At 27.4% G+C, this 20,522-nt stretch overlaps 1 protein-coding gene across 22 annotated transcripts in view; it reads right to left on the reverse strand.

The window, feature by feature from the left end:
• LOC107448198 (uncharacterized) overlaps positions 1-20,522 on the reverse strand; it is a 65,366-nt gene that overhangs the window by 11,421 nt on the left and 33,423 nt on the right. For 4 of the 22 annotated variants that reach the window (XM_043051624.3, XM_043051630.3, XM_043051626.3 and 1 more), the window contains exons 10-11: positions 20,293-20,448; positions 6,622-6,834 (exon numbers count right to left, since the gene is read on the reverse strand). In XM_043051624.3, coding sequence (XP_042907558.1) covers positions 6,622-6,834; positions 20,293-20,448 — 369 coding nt within the window. Of the gene's footprint in view, positions 1-6,585; positions 6,835-20,292; positions 20,449-20,522 lie in introns of all 22 variants that reach the window. The other 18 variants (XM_071183573.2, XM_087167694.1, XM_043051625.3 and 15 more) reach the window with 5 other exon arrangements.

A 20,522-nucleotide genomic window follows, 5' to 3' on the forward strand; every position in this document is an offset into this window, starting at 1 on the left:
TTAAATTTTCAAGATTCTTCCAGAGGTATATGAACCCTGTTTATATTAAACAGTATAAACTTTTAAGGATCAAAAATCTAAAACACACTAATCCGTATATTATCAGCTGACAAAAAGATCTCAACACATTATTCTTTAGAAAGTTTTTCTTTTCCATTTAAACACATTTTTGTCAATAATTCAAAATTCATGCCCTTAAAAAGTACTTAAGTTGTAACAATGTAAACAAAATGGAATATTAATTAAACATTATGAAAAAACTTTTAAAACTGGCAAAATGTCACAAAAAGAGAATAATGGTTGATATTTTGAAATGTCTTGAATTATTCTGCTTTGCTAATTTTTATGCTTGTGTTGAATACTTTAAAATACAATCTAGAACTTCCAACTGGCGGCCCGGGGGCAGTATCCAGCCCGCGCAGTCTTTTTTTGTGGCCCGCAAAATAAAATATATTAGTTGTTATTTTTTTGCAGACAATTTTTTTAATAAATCTTATGTGGCTCTAAAATACTTTTCTCATTAATAAAAACCTAATTTTTTCTTTTCTGTAAAATTTAATAAATCAAAAGCGCAAAAAAATTTTTTTCACAGGTTTTGCCTCCAAGAAAATATTTATTCAAATACAAAAATATGGTTGTTGCTCTTTTTTATTTCATTTTTTTGAATTTTGTGAATATAATTTAGCATGTGCGTATCAGAAATTTTCTCGAAGAAATTCTTCAATTTAACTTTTTGAAACCACTCATTTTGGACGAAAACATTTACACACACATTTGTAAATTTTAAATATAAATATCTATTCTCTGGTGGTTGCAGCAGACAAACCTCCATTTTCTCATTGAACATTTTGTGTGCTACTAGGTAAGTTTTAATACCAACCTTTTTAAAGTTTTATATCTTAACAGTTAGATATCTGTTGCACATTAAATGTTTAATACATAGGTGCACATAAAAGTTATTGTAGCGCGAATTTTTATTATTTATTTAATATTTTTAAAAATATTAATAACAATTAAATATTTTAAAAATCTACTTCTTATTTTAATTTGTAATTCAATATTTTTGTTTTATACAACTTTGTAAAAATCTGACAGTAATATTTAATGTTCCTTCAAGCATAAAAAGAGTCCTACATAAAATTTAGATAAAGTTGCGGCCCACCATTTGATTTGATTTGTGTTTTTAATTGTGGCCCCCAGCCTCATGTAAATTGGAAACAGCTGATCTAGAAGTTTAAGTTAACAATTAGTATGAATTCTTGCATGTTAAATACTGCTGTCAGCAAAATGATGTTATGTTAGTTATAACAGATTATTTTTACATTTCATAACTAATTATGGGTGAATATGCTTTAAGTATTGGTTTAAAAAAAAAACACTTATTTTGACATGTATCAACAGTATTTAATTCAACTAACAAAAATTCGGATAATTAGATTTTTTTTAAAAAAAATGCTTACTTTAAATAATTACTGTATGTATAGTGGAAATGAGGGGAAAAAATGTTTTTAAGGATTTCAAGGATTCTTAAGGATTTCAACAATTCTTCTGTGGGATGAATTGGTGCATTATCAACATTTAAAAGCACAGGACTTCCAACTGATTTTTGGCGTTTTTTCACTTCAGGAATGAAAATTTCGTCCTACCACTCTGTAAACAGTGCTGCAGTCATTCAAGCTTTGTATTGGTTTTCATAAAATAGAGGAAGTTTTTGACATTTTCAAATGCTCTAGGGCGTTTTGACTTCCCTATTAACAGAAGGGGTATTTCATGGCTCCCAGTTGAGTTCGGGCAGTTAAGCACAGTAACGACGTCTTTACTAGCTTTATGTCCTGGAGCACTAGGAGGCTTTGGCACTGCACTCTCTTTTAGAGGCTAAAGTGTTTTTGGGTAAATCTTTCCATAGACCAGTCTCATCGGCGTTGTATAAGAAGTCGGAATCGTAAGAGGCTGCTATAGCTTTAAACTTTTCAATAAACTCGTCAGAAGCTTTGGAGTCTGCAGATAACTTTTCACCACTTAAATCTAGTTCACAAATACCGTGCCTAGACTTAAAATTCCTTAGCCAGCCGTTACTTGCTTTGAAAGATAAATAACCCAGCTTTTCAGCTAAGATCTTACCTTATCCACAAATCTTTGTCCTATCCTGTAAACTTTCTCTGCATAAATCTTTCCTTGGCTTTACTAAAATTTTATTTTATTCATATAAAAAAAGAAAAAAAAAGAGAAACTCATCTTTTCACTATATTTTCATATTTCCATAGGAATTCTGAAAGCGATTCGGATAATCGGCGATTCGGATAGTTGGAGTTCGGATAACTGGAGTTCTACTGTATCTACTTAATTTCATTACAACTATTTATGTTTAGTTCAACATGTTAAAAAATCTTTTTATCACAATTTAAACATATCTTCAAAACAAAAAATCATTTCTAACATCAATTTTTCTATGAACTTAATTTCTAACTGTTCCTACAAATAGCAAGATATTAATTCCCAATTGAAATGATATTAAGAAAATTCAATAGATAAACAAATGTACATATTCATTATTTAGAGCAATAAATTAAAAACAATAAATGCCATGTCCTGACAAGAAAAACTTAAAATAACAAGCATGCAAAAACAGCAAGAATGACATTTACTAAAAAAATATCAATATAGAAATTGTAAAAGATAGAAAAATTCTTTTAGACATGCTAAAAACAAATAATTAAAACTCAAAATAACATGCAAAAAATGTGAATTCTTGTGAAAATCATGTAAGGCAACAGAACCTGTTTTCCTTTACCTAACAAATGATCGAAGAATTTTGAATTACATACATGACAAACTCTGAAATTGCAGAGTTAGCAACAGGGTGTTGTATCACTGCCAGATCGTCTAATTTCCAGGGAAGGTAGAGACTGTCATAAAGCATTGAACTCTATGACTGGAAATGCCATCATACACCGCTAGGGGTGCTTTGCTATTATGAATTGTTTCTACACGTGCCTTTGAATGGGTATTTTTATTTATCTAAACTTTATGTTTTATAATAATTGTTGTCAAAAGTTGTGTTTGAATTGGATCGGTATTAGATTTTTAATTGCAATTTAATGATTTGGCAATTAATTTGCAAAGTTCACAAAATCATTAAATTACAAAACAGCTGTTTTGGTGTCCATTTGAATGCAATTTTCGACAATGATTATTAGGAAACATAAAATTAAGATAAGTTTGATAAATAAAAATACCTGTTCAAATATTGAAACAATTGATAACATGGAAGCCTCACTAGTGGAATAGAATAACATTTCCTGTAATGACTTCCTATGCAATTCTAAATCCTCATGATGTGTCCTGGAAGTTAGTCTGGTAGTGATACATTCTGTGTAAAACTGATCCAATATGAAGAGAGTATAATCGAGCCGTATAAATAGAGCATGTTGGCTCAATAAAGATTTTATAATAACCATATTTAGATTAAAACGAAAAATGTCAATAAAGCACAGAAATGGACATACTACAGTTTTGGTTCTCGAAATAAGACTCTTACTCAGTGTCTAAATACCAAATTGATTTGGTTTTAAAATATTAAAGAAGGTTCTTGCTTAGAGAACCAAAACTATAGTATGTCCATTTCTGTACTTTATACAGTGTTTTTCACTTACTTTAGTCTACATAGCACAATGCATACCTTAATTAAAAATTAGATTAATTAGAAACATTATTTTGATCAGTGGGATTGTATAAGTCTCATGTAATTGAAATGTACATGGAGTTAATAGAGAGTCGATATAAATATTTTAAACAGTTGAGGCAAAGTTTCCTTTTTAACCAAGATATGGCTAACCATGCTTTGTTAAGTAGGAATTAGTTCGAAATGTAAGACCGGAACAAAACATTTTGTGTTAAACTTTTAATTGATGAAACACCAAACATATTACAGTGAGGAAAAGTAAACTTAGTTGCTAAGGGTTAATTTCAAAAGAAAAATACCTAAATAATTTGCTAAATGATAAAACTTGTAAATGCAAAGAATACAAATTGCGATTTTTAAACACAAAATTTTGAGATAAAATTGTATAATTAAAATTCATTTCTCCCCCACCTGTAAAAAAATTAAAGCTACAAGTATTTATCTTTAAAACTGCAACAGAACATTACTAAAACACTGACATTTGTTTAAGTTACATTATATTATTTTAATAATGAAACTATAAAACAAAATAATTAAAATAATAAACATATAATAAAAATATGCATTCATGAATCATAAACAAAAAGAACATCTATTTAAAGTAAATAGTATTAAGATTAAAGTCAAAAGTTAGCTAGACAAAAGAAATATTAGTAGAAAATAAAATAAGAATCAGAAAAACAAGTGGGTTTAAATAGGGAAAAGAATAATTTTAGTCAATAAAAACAAACATGCATTCAAAGATTAGTAAAAACAAACATTCAAAAACAATGCTGGGACATTCAAAAACCAAGGAAAGAGTTTAGAATCAACAGTGACAAGAAGAATCAACAAACAGCTAGTAATTTATTATCAGTGGCTTTTATGAAGTAATATTTTACATTAAAAATTTCTCCTCAATTATAACAGAATATTCCTGGAAGAACAGATTAAGTTTAATATTGAACAACTAAATAAGCCTTGACAAAATTAAATATAAAATCAAATGATTAAGGGAACTAATACTTCATTCAAATTCTAAATAAAAATAAACAAAATAATGAATTGCACCTAAAATTTTTTTTAAAAAAATATAACAAAAATAAAACTATTGATTTAATACAACCAACTTCGTAGATGTTTCTAAAATAACTAATCAGTTGATATAAATTTTTATGGCATACTACATAAAATTAGTAAGGTTTAAATCTTAAATCTGAAGAAATTAACTAGGTTTCATATTTTAATTTAAAAATTCTATTTTAATTTTCATTATGTTCACGAACAATTCAAATGGAATTATTATATTAATTTAATTTTATAAAGAATAAAATGAACAAAAATAGTAACTTTAGAAAAATTGCAAAACAAAGGAGATTTTGATATCATATGTAGTAATATCATGTCCTAAAAAGTTATTAATTCTTTGTTAAACCATTTGCATGATTATTTCATATCAGGATTTTTTTATCATAGAAAAAGTTTAAAACTTTTTTGGATACAACTCATGTTCACATTTTTAATTTTTCTTAAATTATTCATCATCATTCCAATTAACCATTAACACTTGAAAGAAACATTGATTTGTTAATTAAAATAATTTTAGACAGCTATACTGTTTTCAAAAGAAGCTCACACAGTCGCAGAGTCCCTACCACTTTGGTGGGAGCTAAAAAATTCCTTTACTTTATTATAGAACTATGTAGTCAGTACTAAATTAAATTGTTTTTGAACAAACTTTGAAAGAAATACAATAATCTCACAAAAGCATACTTTTAAGCAGGGAAAAAAAAAACCTTCTTTATGCACTGATATTTTAAGGTTACATTTTTACGCAAATACTCAGTAATTCATCTATATAAAGTTTATTTCAAAGCCAGAACTTTTTATTCTCCTGACATTTGATAAATTGACAAATTTTTGGTTGTCAAAGTTCTTAAAACTTTCTTTTCTTTTCTAGTCTTACTTCTTAAACAGCCGGTATTATTTTCAACACGTCACATATTACAAGAAATACTTTTGTATACTTTTATTCTTATTTTGAAAATTACTAGATTGATCAGCAATTTGATTACTACAAAAAAAATTTTTTAAGAATTATTTCTTTTATTAAATAAGCTAGACATCAGTCTTCTCCAAAATTCACTAAGCTTTACCATCTTATTTAAACATGAATTTTTCAATAGATTTGTTGATACATAAAATTATGAAAGAAATATATTTTTGAAGATTAATAAATTAAAAATTAATACAATTTATAACATATTTTTCTGTCTTTTTGGGAGATATTTATGGTTTTTTTTCGGGCGAGAATGTATCATAAAAGTTAACATAGGTCGTTAATTAATTTAATGGCCATCCCAAAAATGTGAAGATATTTGCATAACATATTTAAAAAAAGCACTCAGTTGTCTTTTTATTTAGAATAGAGACTACCTTAAGAAAATAAAAATTTCTAACACTAATATCTCATAAAATTTTGAACTCATTTCAATAACGCTATTTTTTTTTTTTAAATAAATAAATTCATTCTAATATTTAACTAAGAAACCATAAAATTCATCTAAGCTTTAAAAAAATGGGGTAGAACAGTGCTTTTAAAATAATAAAACCATACAACAGAATATTTTTATCAGTTTATCATTTTCTAAGATATTTTAATAAAAAATATTCCTTTTCACCTTTAGAGTCAGCCAGAATACAGAACTGTTAGTATAAAAATAATAAGAAATGCACAAAAATAACGTAATAAATATATAAGTTAACTAATAATTAAATAACTAAAAAAATTATAATAAATATGCCTTAAACATAAAAACTAGATCCTTTTTTTTTGTTCAATTAATTGTCTCCACTGAAAGTATAAATAGCTGTTTGATTCCAGTCACTGCAAAGCAAATAGTTTAGAGGTAGAGAGAAGTTACCATGAAGATGCATTCACACAGTTGTAGGTCACCCACCATCTTGAATTGTTCAAGTTGATGCTGCAATGCGTTTGTTTGCTGGTGTTGCTGGACATAATAGTTAGAATCTGGATAGGAATTATTACTCAATGTTGTATTAGACCCAAGACCAGGTGAACTAGAAGGTGAAAGACTATGAGAAGCAGGAGATGTTGGAGCACTACACGAATGATCTGCAGGACTGGCACTTCGATATGAGCCCATGGACATCTGTGGAAGAAATTAGATAGACAAAAATTTTATAATTGCATAAAAATGAGTAATTGCATAATTGTGTAATTGCATAAAAATGTAAAAACAACTATAAATTCAAAGACTGATACTGTAGTTCAGTGGTGCTAAATTTTATAAAGGAGAGCTCATAAAAAAATTGCTTTTGGTGACCACAATGAATTTTTTTTAAATAATAATTGGAATTATTTCTTAATGTAATTAAGAACAATATCAATTTGTATTAAAATTAAAAATGACCAAAGAATATTACTTTTGAATTAAAAAAGCCTTTTGATTTTTGTACACTTGGTCTCTTTCAGACAAAAATTAAATTTATAACAGTTTTTAAACTTCCTTGCAGATAAAATTAATTGCACATTTATTTTTAAATGTTATAAGCTACTCACATCTTTAACTTTTAATAAAAACTTGCATGTTAAGGTAAAAAAAAAAATTCTGAAAAAAATTTAATGTACAGGTCAGAAGTAAATTTTTTCGTAGCTATATTAGGGAATTTCGATGTTATAATTTCATTATGAGTTAAATTTTTATTAAAATTAATTTCAATAACAGTCTCATAATTTCTTATGCTAGTTATTTAGTTTTTTTTAATTATTAATATTTGGTTGGAATACCATTTAAGTATCATAGATTGTGCACCACCTAGGTGTAAGTAACAATTAACCCTTTAGTACCCTAAAACTGGGTAAAGAAATGTAATGTGCTATTCCCTTAAGTAAAATTTTAGAGGAAGGTTAATATTAGGCTAGAAAAATTTATAAGTTATAAAACAAATAATACATACACACTACATCAATTTGAAATTTTGTTCTAAATCTTTTTTATTGGTAAAATACAATTATTGTGTAAAATACAACAATCACTGAAAGCTTTAAATTATTTTGGACCCCCTGCCATTCTTTCCTAAATCATTACACTAATTTTTCGATTAATAAATTAAGTTGGTCTTGTACCACTATCAATCAATCCTCTTTGCACCAGCTGGTAAATAAGGCCTCAAGCCTCTCTTTTTTCTAGGTTTTACTTTACACAGATCTTGGTGTGTGTATCGTTGCCAAGTAAGTTTTGGCCCTCCTTTTTTAATCTTTTCTATCGGAAGTCCAAGTAAGTGCAATGTTGGCAGCTCTACTCGTTTTAAACATAGGGTATGCCCAGTTCTATTGCATCTTCTATTCAAAAATTTTAATGAATGGGCAAAAATTTAGTCTTTCTCAGAAGATCTTTATTTGAAATAGTGCAATGTAGTGTAGTGTAAGATCTTTAAAATGTTATAAATTTACAGTTTAAATTTGGAATAGCATAAATCTCTTTAAATGCTAAATGGAGAAAATAAAAGGGAAAATCTCAAATTTCAAAAAAATAAGCAATTACTGAACAATAGGGTAAAAAAATTTCAGTTAAGGTAAATAAAATTGAAGCTAGCATAAAGTACAGACAGGGAAAAGGTAAGCGGAGTAGTAAATTTATATTTTATATATTTTAAATTAATAAATATAGACACAAAAAAAGAGACAAAGAATGAAAAATAAAGAAAAAATTACAAAGAAATATTAAGAATTTGCAATTAAGTTTTATCATTTGCGCACAAGTTGCAAGTAAATAGAAGGCATAATATAAGACAAAAATACTAAAAAAAAAACAAGGAAAAAAAAATAGAAAAAAATTATAAAATTTATAAAAAATTTTAAAAATTAATAAAGGTTAGAAAATAAAATGATGAAAAGATATAGTCTTGTCATCAGCTCAAACAACTATATCTGCAAAAATAGTATTTTCAAATATTGAATTTAAAAAAAACAAAGCAAAATATAACAATAAATTGTGAGAAGCACAAAAAAAACATACGAATAAAAATAAATAATAATAAAAATGAAAGAGAGAAGCTGATTCTGAAATAAAACATTATGAAGCAAAGATCAATAAATTTAAGAAAAACACAAAATAAAACACAAATAGGAAACACAACGAGAAGTGAGAGTGGACATCATCATGTATTTACAAACATCTTGCAAAAATGATTTTATTTTCGTAGCTAAGCAGCCACATTACAAAATATGAAATTAAAGCATAAATAGAGGACAGTGGGATATATTTTTAAAGTACAATCTTATTGAAGTTATTTGTCTGTTACCTTGGCCCGAAAACAGGATTTGGGCAAGTTAAATTATACTGGATAACTCAAAGTTTATAATTTATAAAGTCGAAAATTTTATTAGTACAACAGCTGAATTCAGTGATTTTTATAAAAATTATTAACATTTATTGAAAAGCATTAATTGAATATTGGAGGAAGCTGTTTGTTAGATATAAAATTTTTTTAGCCATGATTTGCACACATCTGATTTAAACAAGTTAAAACAATCTATTTAGGTAACCAAAGGATTTAATGAAAATATATTCATTTATTAGTTTTAAAACACAATTAACTCATTGATTTTGTATAGAACTTAATTACATTTGTTGGATATCCATTGTTATTAATGAGATTATGTAAAAGTATGTCAATTTTTTTTATGGATTAATTGTATATGTATGCACACATATATACAGTGAAACCTTCAAGAAGGACCACATCTATGTAGCGACTTCCTCTATTTACGATCACTTTTGGGAAGCACAAAATTTTTTCCATAGATTTTTTATTAAAGAAAACCTTTAGGACCATCAAATGGGGAAAAAATCAAATAAAAAAACAAAATATATTAACAAAACAAATAAGTAGATTTAAATGAACTCAAAATATTTGTGTGATGCTCTTAAAAAAGTTATTTTAGAAAAAAAACTAAGCATCTCTAACAAACAAAGCTTTTCTCATTTTTGGAAGCGAACTAATTTTTTTTTATATAAGATTAAATGCAGGCAGACTTACACAAAAAACATTATTTTTAATTTATTTAAAATCGTTCTATCATTCATAATTGGTAAATTTGTCTTTACACTTAATTACATTAGTTGGGATCATTTGTACTAACACTAAATTTTATTTATCAATTCGGTTTTCATGATTCCAACACAAGTGGCAATTTCACACAAGAAAATGACACTGATTAAAATTAAAAATTGTTTGCAAAGAATCATGTACGTTTGATAACATGTTTAATTCAATGGAGGTAACTCCTAAGAACGACCAACCTCCACTAACGACCATTTTAAAGTGGAACAGAGAGTGGTAGCGTGCAAGAGGTTTCACTATATATATATATATATATATATATATATATATATATATATATATATATGTATGTATTAGGCCTGGGCAATATACCGTAATACCGGCATTTACCGATATTTCTTTGATACCGCGGTAATGATATTCGGAAGTATATTCTTCGGCAATACCGAGTTATTGAACGTCGGTATGCCTGCACCTCCCGGTACTCACCGCTAGCCAATATCTTCGGCCGACCGGCGGCGAGGAAGTGGCGGTATGGAATGGTATCTAGGAGGTATTGGTATGGCACGTGCTTGATTTAGGGGTGAAGAACTCAAAGGCTTGGGCTTAATATTTACGGTACCTCCTCTCGGCAGCTAGAAATTTCTCCTACAATATATTGTGGTATCATTTGACTTTAAAGCGCATGCGTCATATCCGTGGTATTGGCGATATCGGATTTCAAACACCCGCACGTTATATCAACCCTCCACGGTATACTTAGTTACTGATTTTGGTTTCATTTGATTTTGGTTTCATTTTGAGAATAGCGTGCTTCTGGATTTTAAAAATATCCGAGATTGTCGACGTTGCTTTTGGATCTCCTGTGAAAAACGAATAATACAGAGGAAATAAAAATAATCAAGGTATGTATCTATTATTTTCAATAAATATTTTATGCATAAATAAATATTTAATTATGCAATTTCTTTTCTATAGATGTTTTGAGAAATGTTTCAAAGTTCAGCAATTTTAATTAAAAAATTGTTTTTTTATTTGTTTTGTATTAAATTTAAATTATCTCATTTATTTATTTATTACTGAACAGAAAAAATACTTTCGATTAGAAAAAATGGGGATTTCCGTATTGTGATCTGTGGCTGAATAATAAGTAACAAGAATTTGAACCCCCGGGCAAAACCTCTTCGTTTATTTTATTTTATCATTTATTATTATTTATTTATTTTTTAATTTGAAAAACTTAAAATCTATTTCGCCCCTTTTCGAATGAAGTGGCGCGACAGATCACGATGCGGAAATATTCCCCCAAAATGCATTTCTGTTGATGCTTTGTGGAAATTAAAAATTTTCACAATTTGAATTGAAAAAAATTTTTCAGATAGAAATGGTTAAGTAGTTAAATTTGAAATAGCATTTTAAAAAAAAAATCGTTTCTATTTTAGCGATTTAAATTTCTTACATTTTTATCGATATTTTAAAGAATTCAAGAAAATGCCGGAGTTTTATTGAAAAATAATGCTTGAATTTTAGCAATTTTAAAAAACTTTGCACTTGGAGTTTCTTTGAATTTTAGAAAATCAAATGCATATGTATCGATGTTTTGCGAGAATTTATAGAATTCCGCAGTTTTAAATTTAAAAAAAATATATTTAAATAATATTTTAGTATTTAAAATGGCAAAAAACTGCCGTGATTTTAGCGATTGAAATTTTTTTTATTTTTATCGATGTTTTGAAGAATTTTAGAAAATGCCGCAGTTTTATTTGAAACGGTATTAAAATTATAATATTTTTGTACTTAAATTTAAAATAGCCTACATTTAAAAATAACGCTTGAAATTTAGCAATGATTTGCGGCAATTTATAGTTTAAAAAATTTTACGTTTAAGAAAAAATGTCTTGCTGACAAAAGTTTAGAATTTAAATATTAAATAGCGTCTTTTGAAAAAATTGCTTTGATTTTAACGATTTGAAATCCTTTATTCATTTTCATCTATGTTATGAAGAATTCTAGAAAATGCTGTCATTTAATACAATATTTTTATAATATATTTTAACTTTTTTTTTACAATGGCTTAAAATAAAAAAATTACTTTAATTTTAGCAAATTTTTAAAAAAAATTATTATTAAGGCTTTGTTGAATTTTAGAAAATAGTGGAAATTTATCGAATTCTTCAAATTCATTTTAAAAATATATTCAGGTAATATTTTAGTATTTTAAGTGGCACATTTGAAAACAATTGTTTTGATTCTAGGGATTTGATTTTTATTTTTTCTAAATTTTTTTTGTTGATATTTTCTAGTTAATATATAATAATTAGTAAAGGCTGCAATTTTAATAATGGCGAAATATTTATTAGTAAAGGCGAAATATTTCTAGTAAAGGCTGCAATTTTTTTTATAATAAAATTATATTATTTTTGTATTTAAATTTTAACAAAACACTTGCATTAGAAAATGCTTGAATTTTTGGAATTTGAAAGATTGTTAGTTTCTATTGCGGTTTTGTGGAATTTTAAAAAATCAAAGAATAAATTTTCTTGAATTAAATTTCTTATAAAAAATATGTAGTCTTATTTTAAAATAGTACGTTGGACGATTTCTGATTGTATGTACTTTTTTTATTCATTTCTGTTTATTTTTCCCAAAATTATGTTTTATAAACTAAATAAAAAATTTAAAAAAATATTAATAATAACAAAGATTTTGTCACATTATGGATTATGTTAATTGTTGAGTTGTAAAGTAAGACTGAAAACTTTTGTCAAAAAAAATTTATATTGATTTCATTATTATTCTTTTATAGAATATTTCTGTTATGGATGCTCTTACTGATTGTCCAGGATATTGCCAGGTAGTATCAAAGCCCAACACTAAAAGCGCTGTCTGGATTTATTTCGGTTTACCAGCTGATGATAAAGGCCGGATTTTAAACCAAAATATAGTTGTATGTAAATTATGCTCAAAAACTGTTGGATCAAAAAGTGGGGGTACAAGTAACCTGACAAGTCATCTAAAGCATCATCATCCTTTAAAATTTAGGGAATTGAACACTTCAAGCAAACAATTGACAAGAAGTACTATACCTGCCATTGATGTTGATGATCCTTCAGCTCCAGTTGATGCTGAGCAGAACCCAAGTGAAAGTGTGAAAAAGCGGCAAAAAACTATGTTAGATTTTCAACCGCTGGACAGTAAATCGTCTAAAAATTGCACTGAAGCTGTGGCGAAATTTATTGTAACATCAATGCAGCCTTTTGCCACAGTGGAAAATCCGAAGTTCATTGAAATGGTGAGGGTTTTGAACCCAAAATATAAGCTGCCTGGAAGAAAACACTTTTCAACTGTAGCTATCCCGAAATTATATAATGATACGGTTGAAAAGATAAAGGCTGAAATATCTTCCATACAGAGTTGTGATATCGCAATCACTACTGACTGTTGGGCATCGATAACCAATACTCCTTTTCTAGCAGTGACTGCTCATTTTATTTCTAATGAATGGCAACTTCTAAGTGCGTGTTTGAACTGCAAACATTTCATAGAGGACCATACATCAGAAAATTTAATTGAAATGTTAAGTAATACTTTAAAAGATTGGAATATTGATGTTAAAACATTGCCCTCAATAACATCTGATAATGGCACTAACATTGTTAAAGCTATAAGAGATCTGAAGGTAAACCAGATTTCATGCTTTGCCCACAATATAAACATTGGTGTCAACCAATCTTTACAACAGTCTTCCTTGAAGACAGCGATTTCTCGCTTGAAAAAGCTACAGAACACGATTTCTCATTCATGGAAGATGAAAAGAGATTTACAGAGAGCTCAAGAGCAATTGAGTATGAATGTTGAAAGCTTGCCGAGTGCATGCCCAACACGTTGGTGGAGCACAACAAAACTTTGCAGGCGATTTTTGTCCAATCAGCTTCCTCTCTGCAAAGTTTTGCTGGATTATCCCTCCAGAAAACACTTAATGCTTGAGGGATCTGACATTAATGTTCTTCAAGATTTTGTAAGTGTCACGAATTTGCTTGAAGAAATGACGAAATCTTTAAGTGGAAGCAACTATATTACAGCTTCCTGCGTTCTGCCGATGTTAAATAAAGTTAAAAAAAATCTTCAAGTTAATGACAGTGACTCTGAAGTTAGTAGGAGTATAAAACAAGAAATTCTGGGGGCTCTGGAGGCTAAATACAAAGATTCATCAATGGCATTGATTTTGGGTCTTTGTTCATTATGTGATCCGAGATTCAAAGTGAAATATCTAGAAAATGTGTCTGCAGTTAAAAGTAGAGCAATTGAACTTATGGCTGAATCATATACTATGCAAGATGACCTACAAATGAGTGTTCCTTCTTCATCCAGTACTCAAACAGAAAGAATAGGACTTGCTAAGTTTTTTGACTCAGATGAAGAAAAGGACTTAAATGCTAGGGATTGCACACCAATAGCAAAAGCTGAGAGGGAGATGAATGAGTATTTGAATATTTCGAAAATAAGCATTTCGGAATGCCCATTAATGTGGTGGAAAAGACATTATGCCTCTTTTCCGAAATTGCAGTTAATTGCGAGGCGCTTCCTTGCAATACCAGGGACAAGTGTACCATCTGAAAGTGTATTCAGTGTAGCAGGCAATGTTATTACTAAAGATCGTGCATCTTTATTGCCTGACAAAGCTGAGATGCAGATCTTTCTAAGTAAAAATTCCAATTATGTTTAATTGTGTTGCAAAATTTTGAGAAATAGTGTTGTGACGTTTATAATTGTGTTGATATTTATAATTGTTGATGTTTATAATTGTGTTGATGTTTATAACTGTGTTGATGTTTATAATTGTGCTGATGTTTATAGTAGTAATTGATGTTTATATTAATAAAATTTTTCTGTTTTAAAATAATGATGCTTCATAATTAGTTGATTCTGTAGGATAATTATGCTGCGAGCTAATACTATAGGATAAGTACCCCATTTTTTTTAAATGATGCTCTTTAAACAAATTAATTTTTAATAGCAAAAAAGTCTTAGCATTTATAATATACATAACAATTTAATTACCGCGGTATATCGTAATATCGTGATATGAAGCACACAATATACCACAATATCGAAATTCTGACATTGCCCAGCCCTAGTATGTATATTACACATTAAAACAAAACATTGGAAATGGAAAATTTCAAAACTAAACTTTCTTTGTAATAGTTTACCAAGTAGTTTTGTCAACCAATTTTGTCAGCTTTTGGCCAAATTTAAATTTTAAGTTTCACTTTTTGAGCTTTACACTGTCCAAATGTCTAAGCCGCAACCATCACTTAGATTCATTGATGCAAAACATCTTCAATCTAATAATTTGGAAGAATGGCTGTTATTTCTGAATATGGACAAGGACAGAATTTGGTTTTGCACTGACTATGGATTAAAAAAAATTCGGTTTTATAATTAAAAAATCTTTGTTATTGTGGTGTAGGGTCCAGCCAAGAGCAACATGGCCTATAGCTTTTGTTGTATCCCACATCCTATAACGAAGCATGGCACTTTTTTCATTTAAAGGGATGTAGTATTGTTGGCTGCTGATGCATTACAAAGCTATATATTTTTCATTATTTATATCCTTTCGTTTTAATAATCTAATTTGTTTTAATATCTGCTCTAATTTTCATTGGCAGCTTTTGACCATGTTTATTCGAGTAAAATGGCTTTTTATACTTTTTAAAAAATTTCTAAATACTAATTAATTATACACACACACACATACATATGTATAAAGACACAATAGAAAGACAATAAAGAAGGGAAGAGAATTTAAGATTGATGCATTAAGAATGACCTTTAAAAATATATTACACTACCCTCTATTTACACTTTAACTTCGTTATCTAACAACTTAGCTAAGGAAATATTTTAAAAAAATTTTTACTAAATGTGAGAAATATATGATGCTTGTTTTCACTTCTTGCTATACAGGCTCTTATTTCGGTCTTTAAATATTTGCTGTGTCATGTTATAATTCTGAATCGTTTTTTTCTTTGATGCTCCTATCATTAGTGTATAGATATATTTTGCTTTGGTGATATTAAGGTAATATTTACAAACTATTAGATAGATAAAATATACATAAATATAAAAAATTAATATGTATATATACATAAAGGTAAAAATAGATAATACATAAATATAAAAATAGATAAAATATACTATTTTTGTGTTTATAATTCTGAGAGCTGATGACATGATTATACCTTTTCATTGTTTTATTTTCTAACTTTTATAAATTTGTAATTTTTTTTTTAATTTAAAGAAAGAAAAAATTTCGAATTTTTTTTTCTTTATTTTTTAACAAAAAATTTCTTTCTTTTTTATTTTTATATCCTTGTTTTCTTTACATTTTTATTTTATATATATATGCACATGCAGTAGTAATCTATAAAAGGCAATTCTACAGATTGCAGTTTTCCATAACCCACAATAACTTTGTAAGTGTTAACAATGGAAATTACAGATGTACTATGAGTTACAAAATAAACTCTGTGCATCTGATTGCCACAAAAAAATGAGCGAAAGTTTAGGTTTCCGCAGAAAAAAAGTTTGAAGTTCTGCCATTGAAGATAAACGATATTCTGACCTTCCTTTGAGGTTGATTGTGACCAGTAAAAGCAAATCGTTGATCAAGACAAAAATGTTTCAACACAAACTATTGTGTTAGAGCTTGACATTTCCCAAAAAACAAGCGTTAATGCACTCAAACATAAAAATCTAATGTTTAAGTTTATTCGCTGGATGCCTCATGAATTGACAGCTGAAGAAAAAAGCAGCCTGCCTAGCTCGGCTCAGAGATCAAAGAATTGTGACCTGTGATGAAAAATGGGTGCACTACAGCAATACAAGTCATAAAGGAGGCTGGTCAGCACCCAGGGAATCAGCAGGTTCAGTTGCAAGAAGAACGCTAACAAGAAGGTCCTTCTCTATATCTGGTGGGAATGTCATGGAATTATCTTTCAGGAGGACCTGATAGCAGGCAGGCTATCAACAGTACAATGTACTGCAATATGCTAATCAAAGTTAGCTATGCCTTCTGTGAAAAACGAGTTCAGAATGAAGGTGGTTCTCCTTCATCAAAATAACATGAAAAAATATTGAAATTATAAAATGAAAAAAATTTGATGCAAACTATTTGCAATATATAAAATATCCCACATGGAGAGATTTCTAGAATTCTTTTTAATGAATAAAGGGAAATAAAACAAAAATCGTACATCCGATTAATAACTATAAAGTAAAAGTTGCAATGTTTTCCTAATGCAATTAACATTAAACAGACTTTTATTTTTTCATTATGTTTATCATATTCACCAATTTAAAATTTTGAATTGTAACATAAATTAAATTCATTTTCAATAGATTTAACATTTTTTTTCTTGAATAAAATATAAGGATATTTACATAATATAATAATTTTCTTGATTATTATATTTTCTAAAGAACATAATATTTTCTTGAATGAAATATGAGAGACTAGAAGTAAATTCAGAATGACAAAAAAAAATTATAAAAATAAAAAAATAAATTAAATTTTTAAAAAAAGTTTTATAATAAAAACACTCACTTTATAATTCAGAAGTAATACATGTAACTCATTTTGTCTCTCAAATTTCATAATTAAGTAATTTTAATAAAATTCTTAAAAGATAATATTAAAAGATAAGATAATAAATTCTTTTAAAGCATATATAACTTATTTTATGAAAATTCTAAAATTAAATTTTGTGAATATAAGTGATGAATATATTCATAATAAAAAAAGAGAATTTAAAGAGAAAAAAAACTAATACTTTTGTTTAAGCATAATTAAAAATATTGCTATTAAAATCATTTGCATGAATTTATATATCATTTTGGTACTTAAAAATACTTTTTTTAGTTATTTCGACAGACAAAAATACACTAAGTCAAAAAGAATAGCAAATAATAGATTTATCATAAAATGATCAAACATGTTCTTCATAAAATGCTAAAAGAGACTGGAAGTTTCAAAAGGCTAAATCAGCCCTCACAAAAAACTTTTACGTAAAATGACAGCCATGTAGTTGAAACAATAAATTTTGCAAATACTCTTTTTTCACTATAGATACATATCATGTTTAAGATGTACTTTCCAATTATGTTTCAAAATATAATTATCTTTATCTACAAGTCAGCATAACAGTTCAGTTTGTTTAGTTTGGCAATTTATATTTCAGTTTTAAAATCTAAATAGATGAATATGCACAAATTAAGTATCAACGCAACTACCTACTTTCAAGATTCATTTGGGTAACACTAGTCCTGTTAAGTAGATAACTTATTTTCAATTGAAATCTAGTTTAATTCGATTAATGATTTGTTTTAAACAAAGTACTACGAAAAAACTACCTAAAAATACAATAACAACCAGAAAGAAAATTTTGTTCATTAAATCAAGGTGTTTCTACAATGGTGTTAGCCGAAATTATCAATAACAAAAATTACAATAAACAAAAATGCACTAGAATAAACTTAAAATTAATTACTTTCCCTGTTTTCTATTTATAAAAATAAAATGTCTGAGTTCTATTATTTAAGCTAATGCCTTGTCTCAGAAAACTGTTTGGCATACAAAGATAATCGTGGCATTAAATACAATTTGCTAACATTATTAATGACAAAAGTAACTTTTTGTGAAGCACAAAACCTCTGATAAAAACCTCATTCACGTCTTCTTTCTTTAAAAAAAAAAAAAAAAAAAAAGATTTTATTTTTCATAGAAAGAACCTCTACTTTTAATTTACCCATTATTAAAATTTTGTAGCGATAAAATAAAGAGCATAAGACATTTGTATAGGAAAATACATGCAGATAAGTGAGCAACAAAAGCAATGGGATGTAGAATTTATTCTCAAGTTATTGAAGATACTATTTCTAATTCATTCATTGCTGTACTATAACTCCTTGATTCATGATAATACAGATGAAAAACTTCACATTGTAAATCTTTATAGCTTATATACAAGCATTTTTTTTTAACAAGCTGAAAAAAGGGGATTATGCTTCTTAAGAAAAGAAAATTTGCACGCAAAAAAAACTTTTTTTTGACAAGACAACTTGAACAAAGTTATTTTTCATAACATTATAAAAACTTCCTTATTAACAACACTAGAAAGACTGAAACTTAGTATATACCTATATTGCCCAAAAGCAGTCCTAATAACTGGATTGTGAAAGAATAACTAATGTGTAAAGAAATTTGTTTAAATGTAATTTTTAATATTTTTTATATTATTTACCATTATATAACAAGTTATTAGTAAATATTAACAATAAAAAATTATATGTTGTGCAAAAAGTCAGAAAATTGTAATAAATTGTGTCATTATATACGTCATTGTTTTTCTAATTGAAATTAAAAAGCAGTCAAAATAACTTCCTTGGCATTCTAGAGTTAAATCTGATTTATACCTGTAAAATAGAGCTATCAAAATTAAATGACTCATTTTTCCTAAATTCTCGCATTTAACTCAGGATCGGGTTAAATTAAAGCTCGCAGTACAAGTTGACTGTACAAGTTTTCTTTTCAAATTGAATAAAAACTTTTTTATTAACTAGTGTCACAGTTATTTTTGAATTAATACTGTAATCAATATTCAGCTAGCTTAAAGGAAATAAAATTCACACTTTAATTGCATGGCTGTCATTTTTCAAATTTGCCTTTCCCACTAGATGTGCAATATGTTTCAAAGTAAAGCATAAAAAGTAAAAGGAAGTTCTAAGCAACAGAGTACCCAATTTCAAAATTAAAGGTAATACCAAGGTGTAAAAAAAAAAGTTTTTCCTCCGGAAAATATTTTTACAATTGGTTATCAAATAGTATTTATTAACATTATAAAATCTTAAAATATATGAACTGCTTCTAAAGATAGGTAATTATACTATCTATGCTAAAATAATATTTTTAAAAAGTTTTAAAAAAAATTTTTCTTTGCTTTTTCAAAATTAGATTATTTATATTCAATTTAGTAAGAAATTCTAATTACTTTTCAAAAAAGTACTTTATGATAGTAAATTATTTTGGAGATATTTCAATTTTCAAAGAGAAATGCATCCTAATTTATTTTTAAATTTTCCACAACTTAAAAGGTATTGGTATAAAATAATATGCCCCAGCCTTTATCTTTTTAAAACTTATAAACCATTTTTGTTGAATATTTTATATAATTTTTTAATTTCATATTAAAACAATACTCACTCTCAACTGCACTAAAATTATTCTCAAAAATTTATAGTAGATAATAAAAAAATTTTTAAAATTTTAATTTTGAAATTGGATACTTTTTCACTGGACAACCTGTATGAGATATTTTTGTTTAAATTTTTAAAATTCACATTTACTGTTCAAATTAATTAGCCTCCCCTTCATATAAATCCGATAGCCCCTAATAATCTTTAATTGCATTTTATTGTAATGTTGCTTCTTATAACTTCAAATCTCTTTGAATTAGATGTCTTTATCAGCAGATTTCTACCTGAGGCAAAGTAGGAGATGTGGGTGTCGCAGATTCATAGCCAAATGGTTGAGAATTTTTGTTGTGAGGAGACGGCTGCTGAGGGTACACTCCAAATTGCGGCGTCTGCTGGGGATAAGTTTCAAGTGAGAGGGCGTTGGTATCCATAGTCAAACCCTAATGAGTTGCATCAAAGCAGAAAAAAAAAGATAGAAACAGAATGAAAAGCAACTACAGAGAACCAACTAAAA

The sequence above is a fragment of the Parasteatoda tepidariorum genome, chromosome 7, assembly GCF_982258835.1.
Source record: "Parasteatoda tepidariorum strain Cologne lab strain chromosome 7, Ptep-v5.0, whole genome shotgun sequence".
NCBI classification, from domain to species: Eukaryota; Metazoa; Arthropoda; class Arachnida; order Araneae; family Theridiidae; genus Parasteatoda; species Parasteatoda tepidariorum.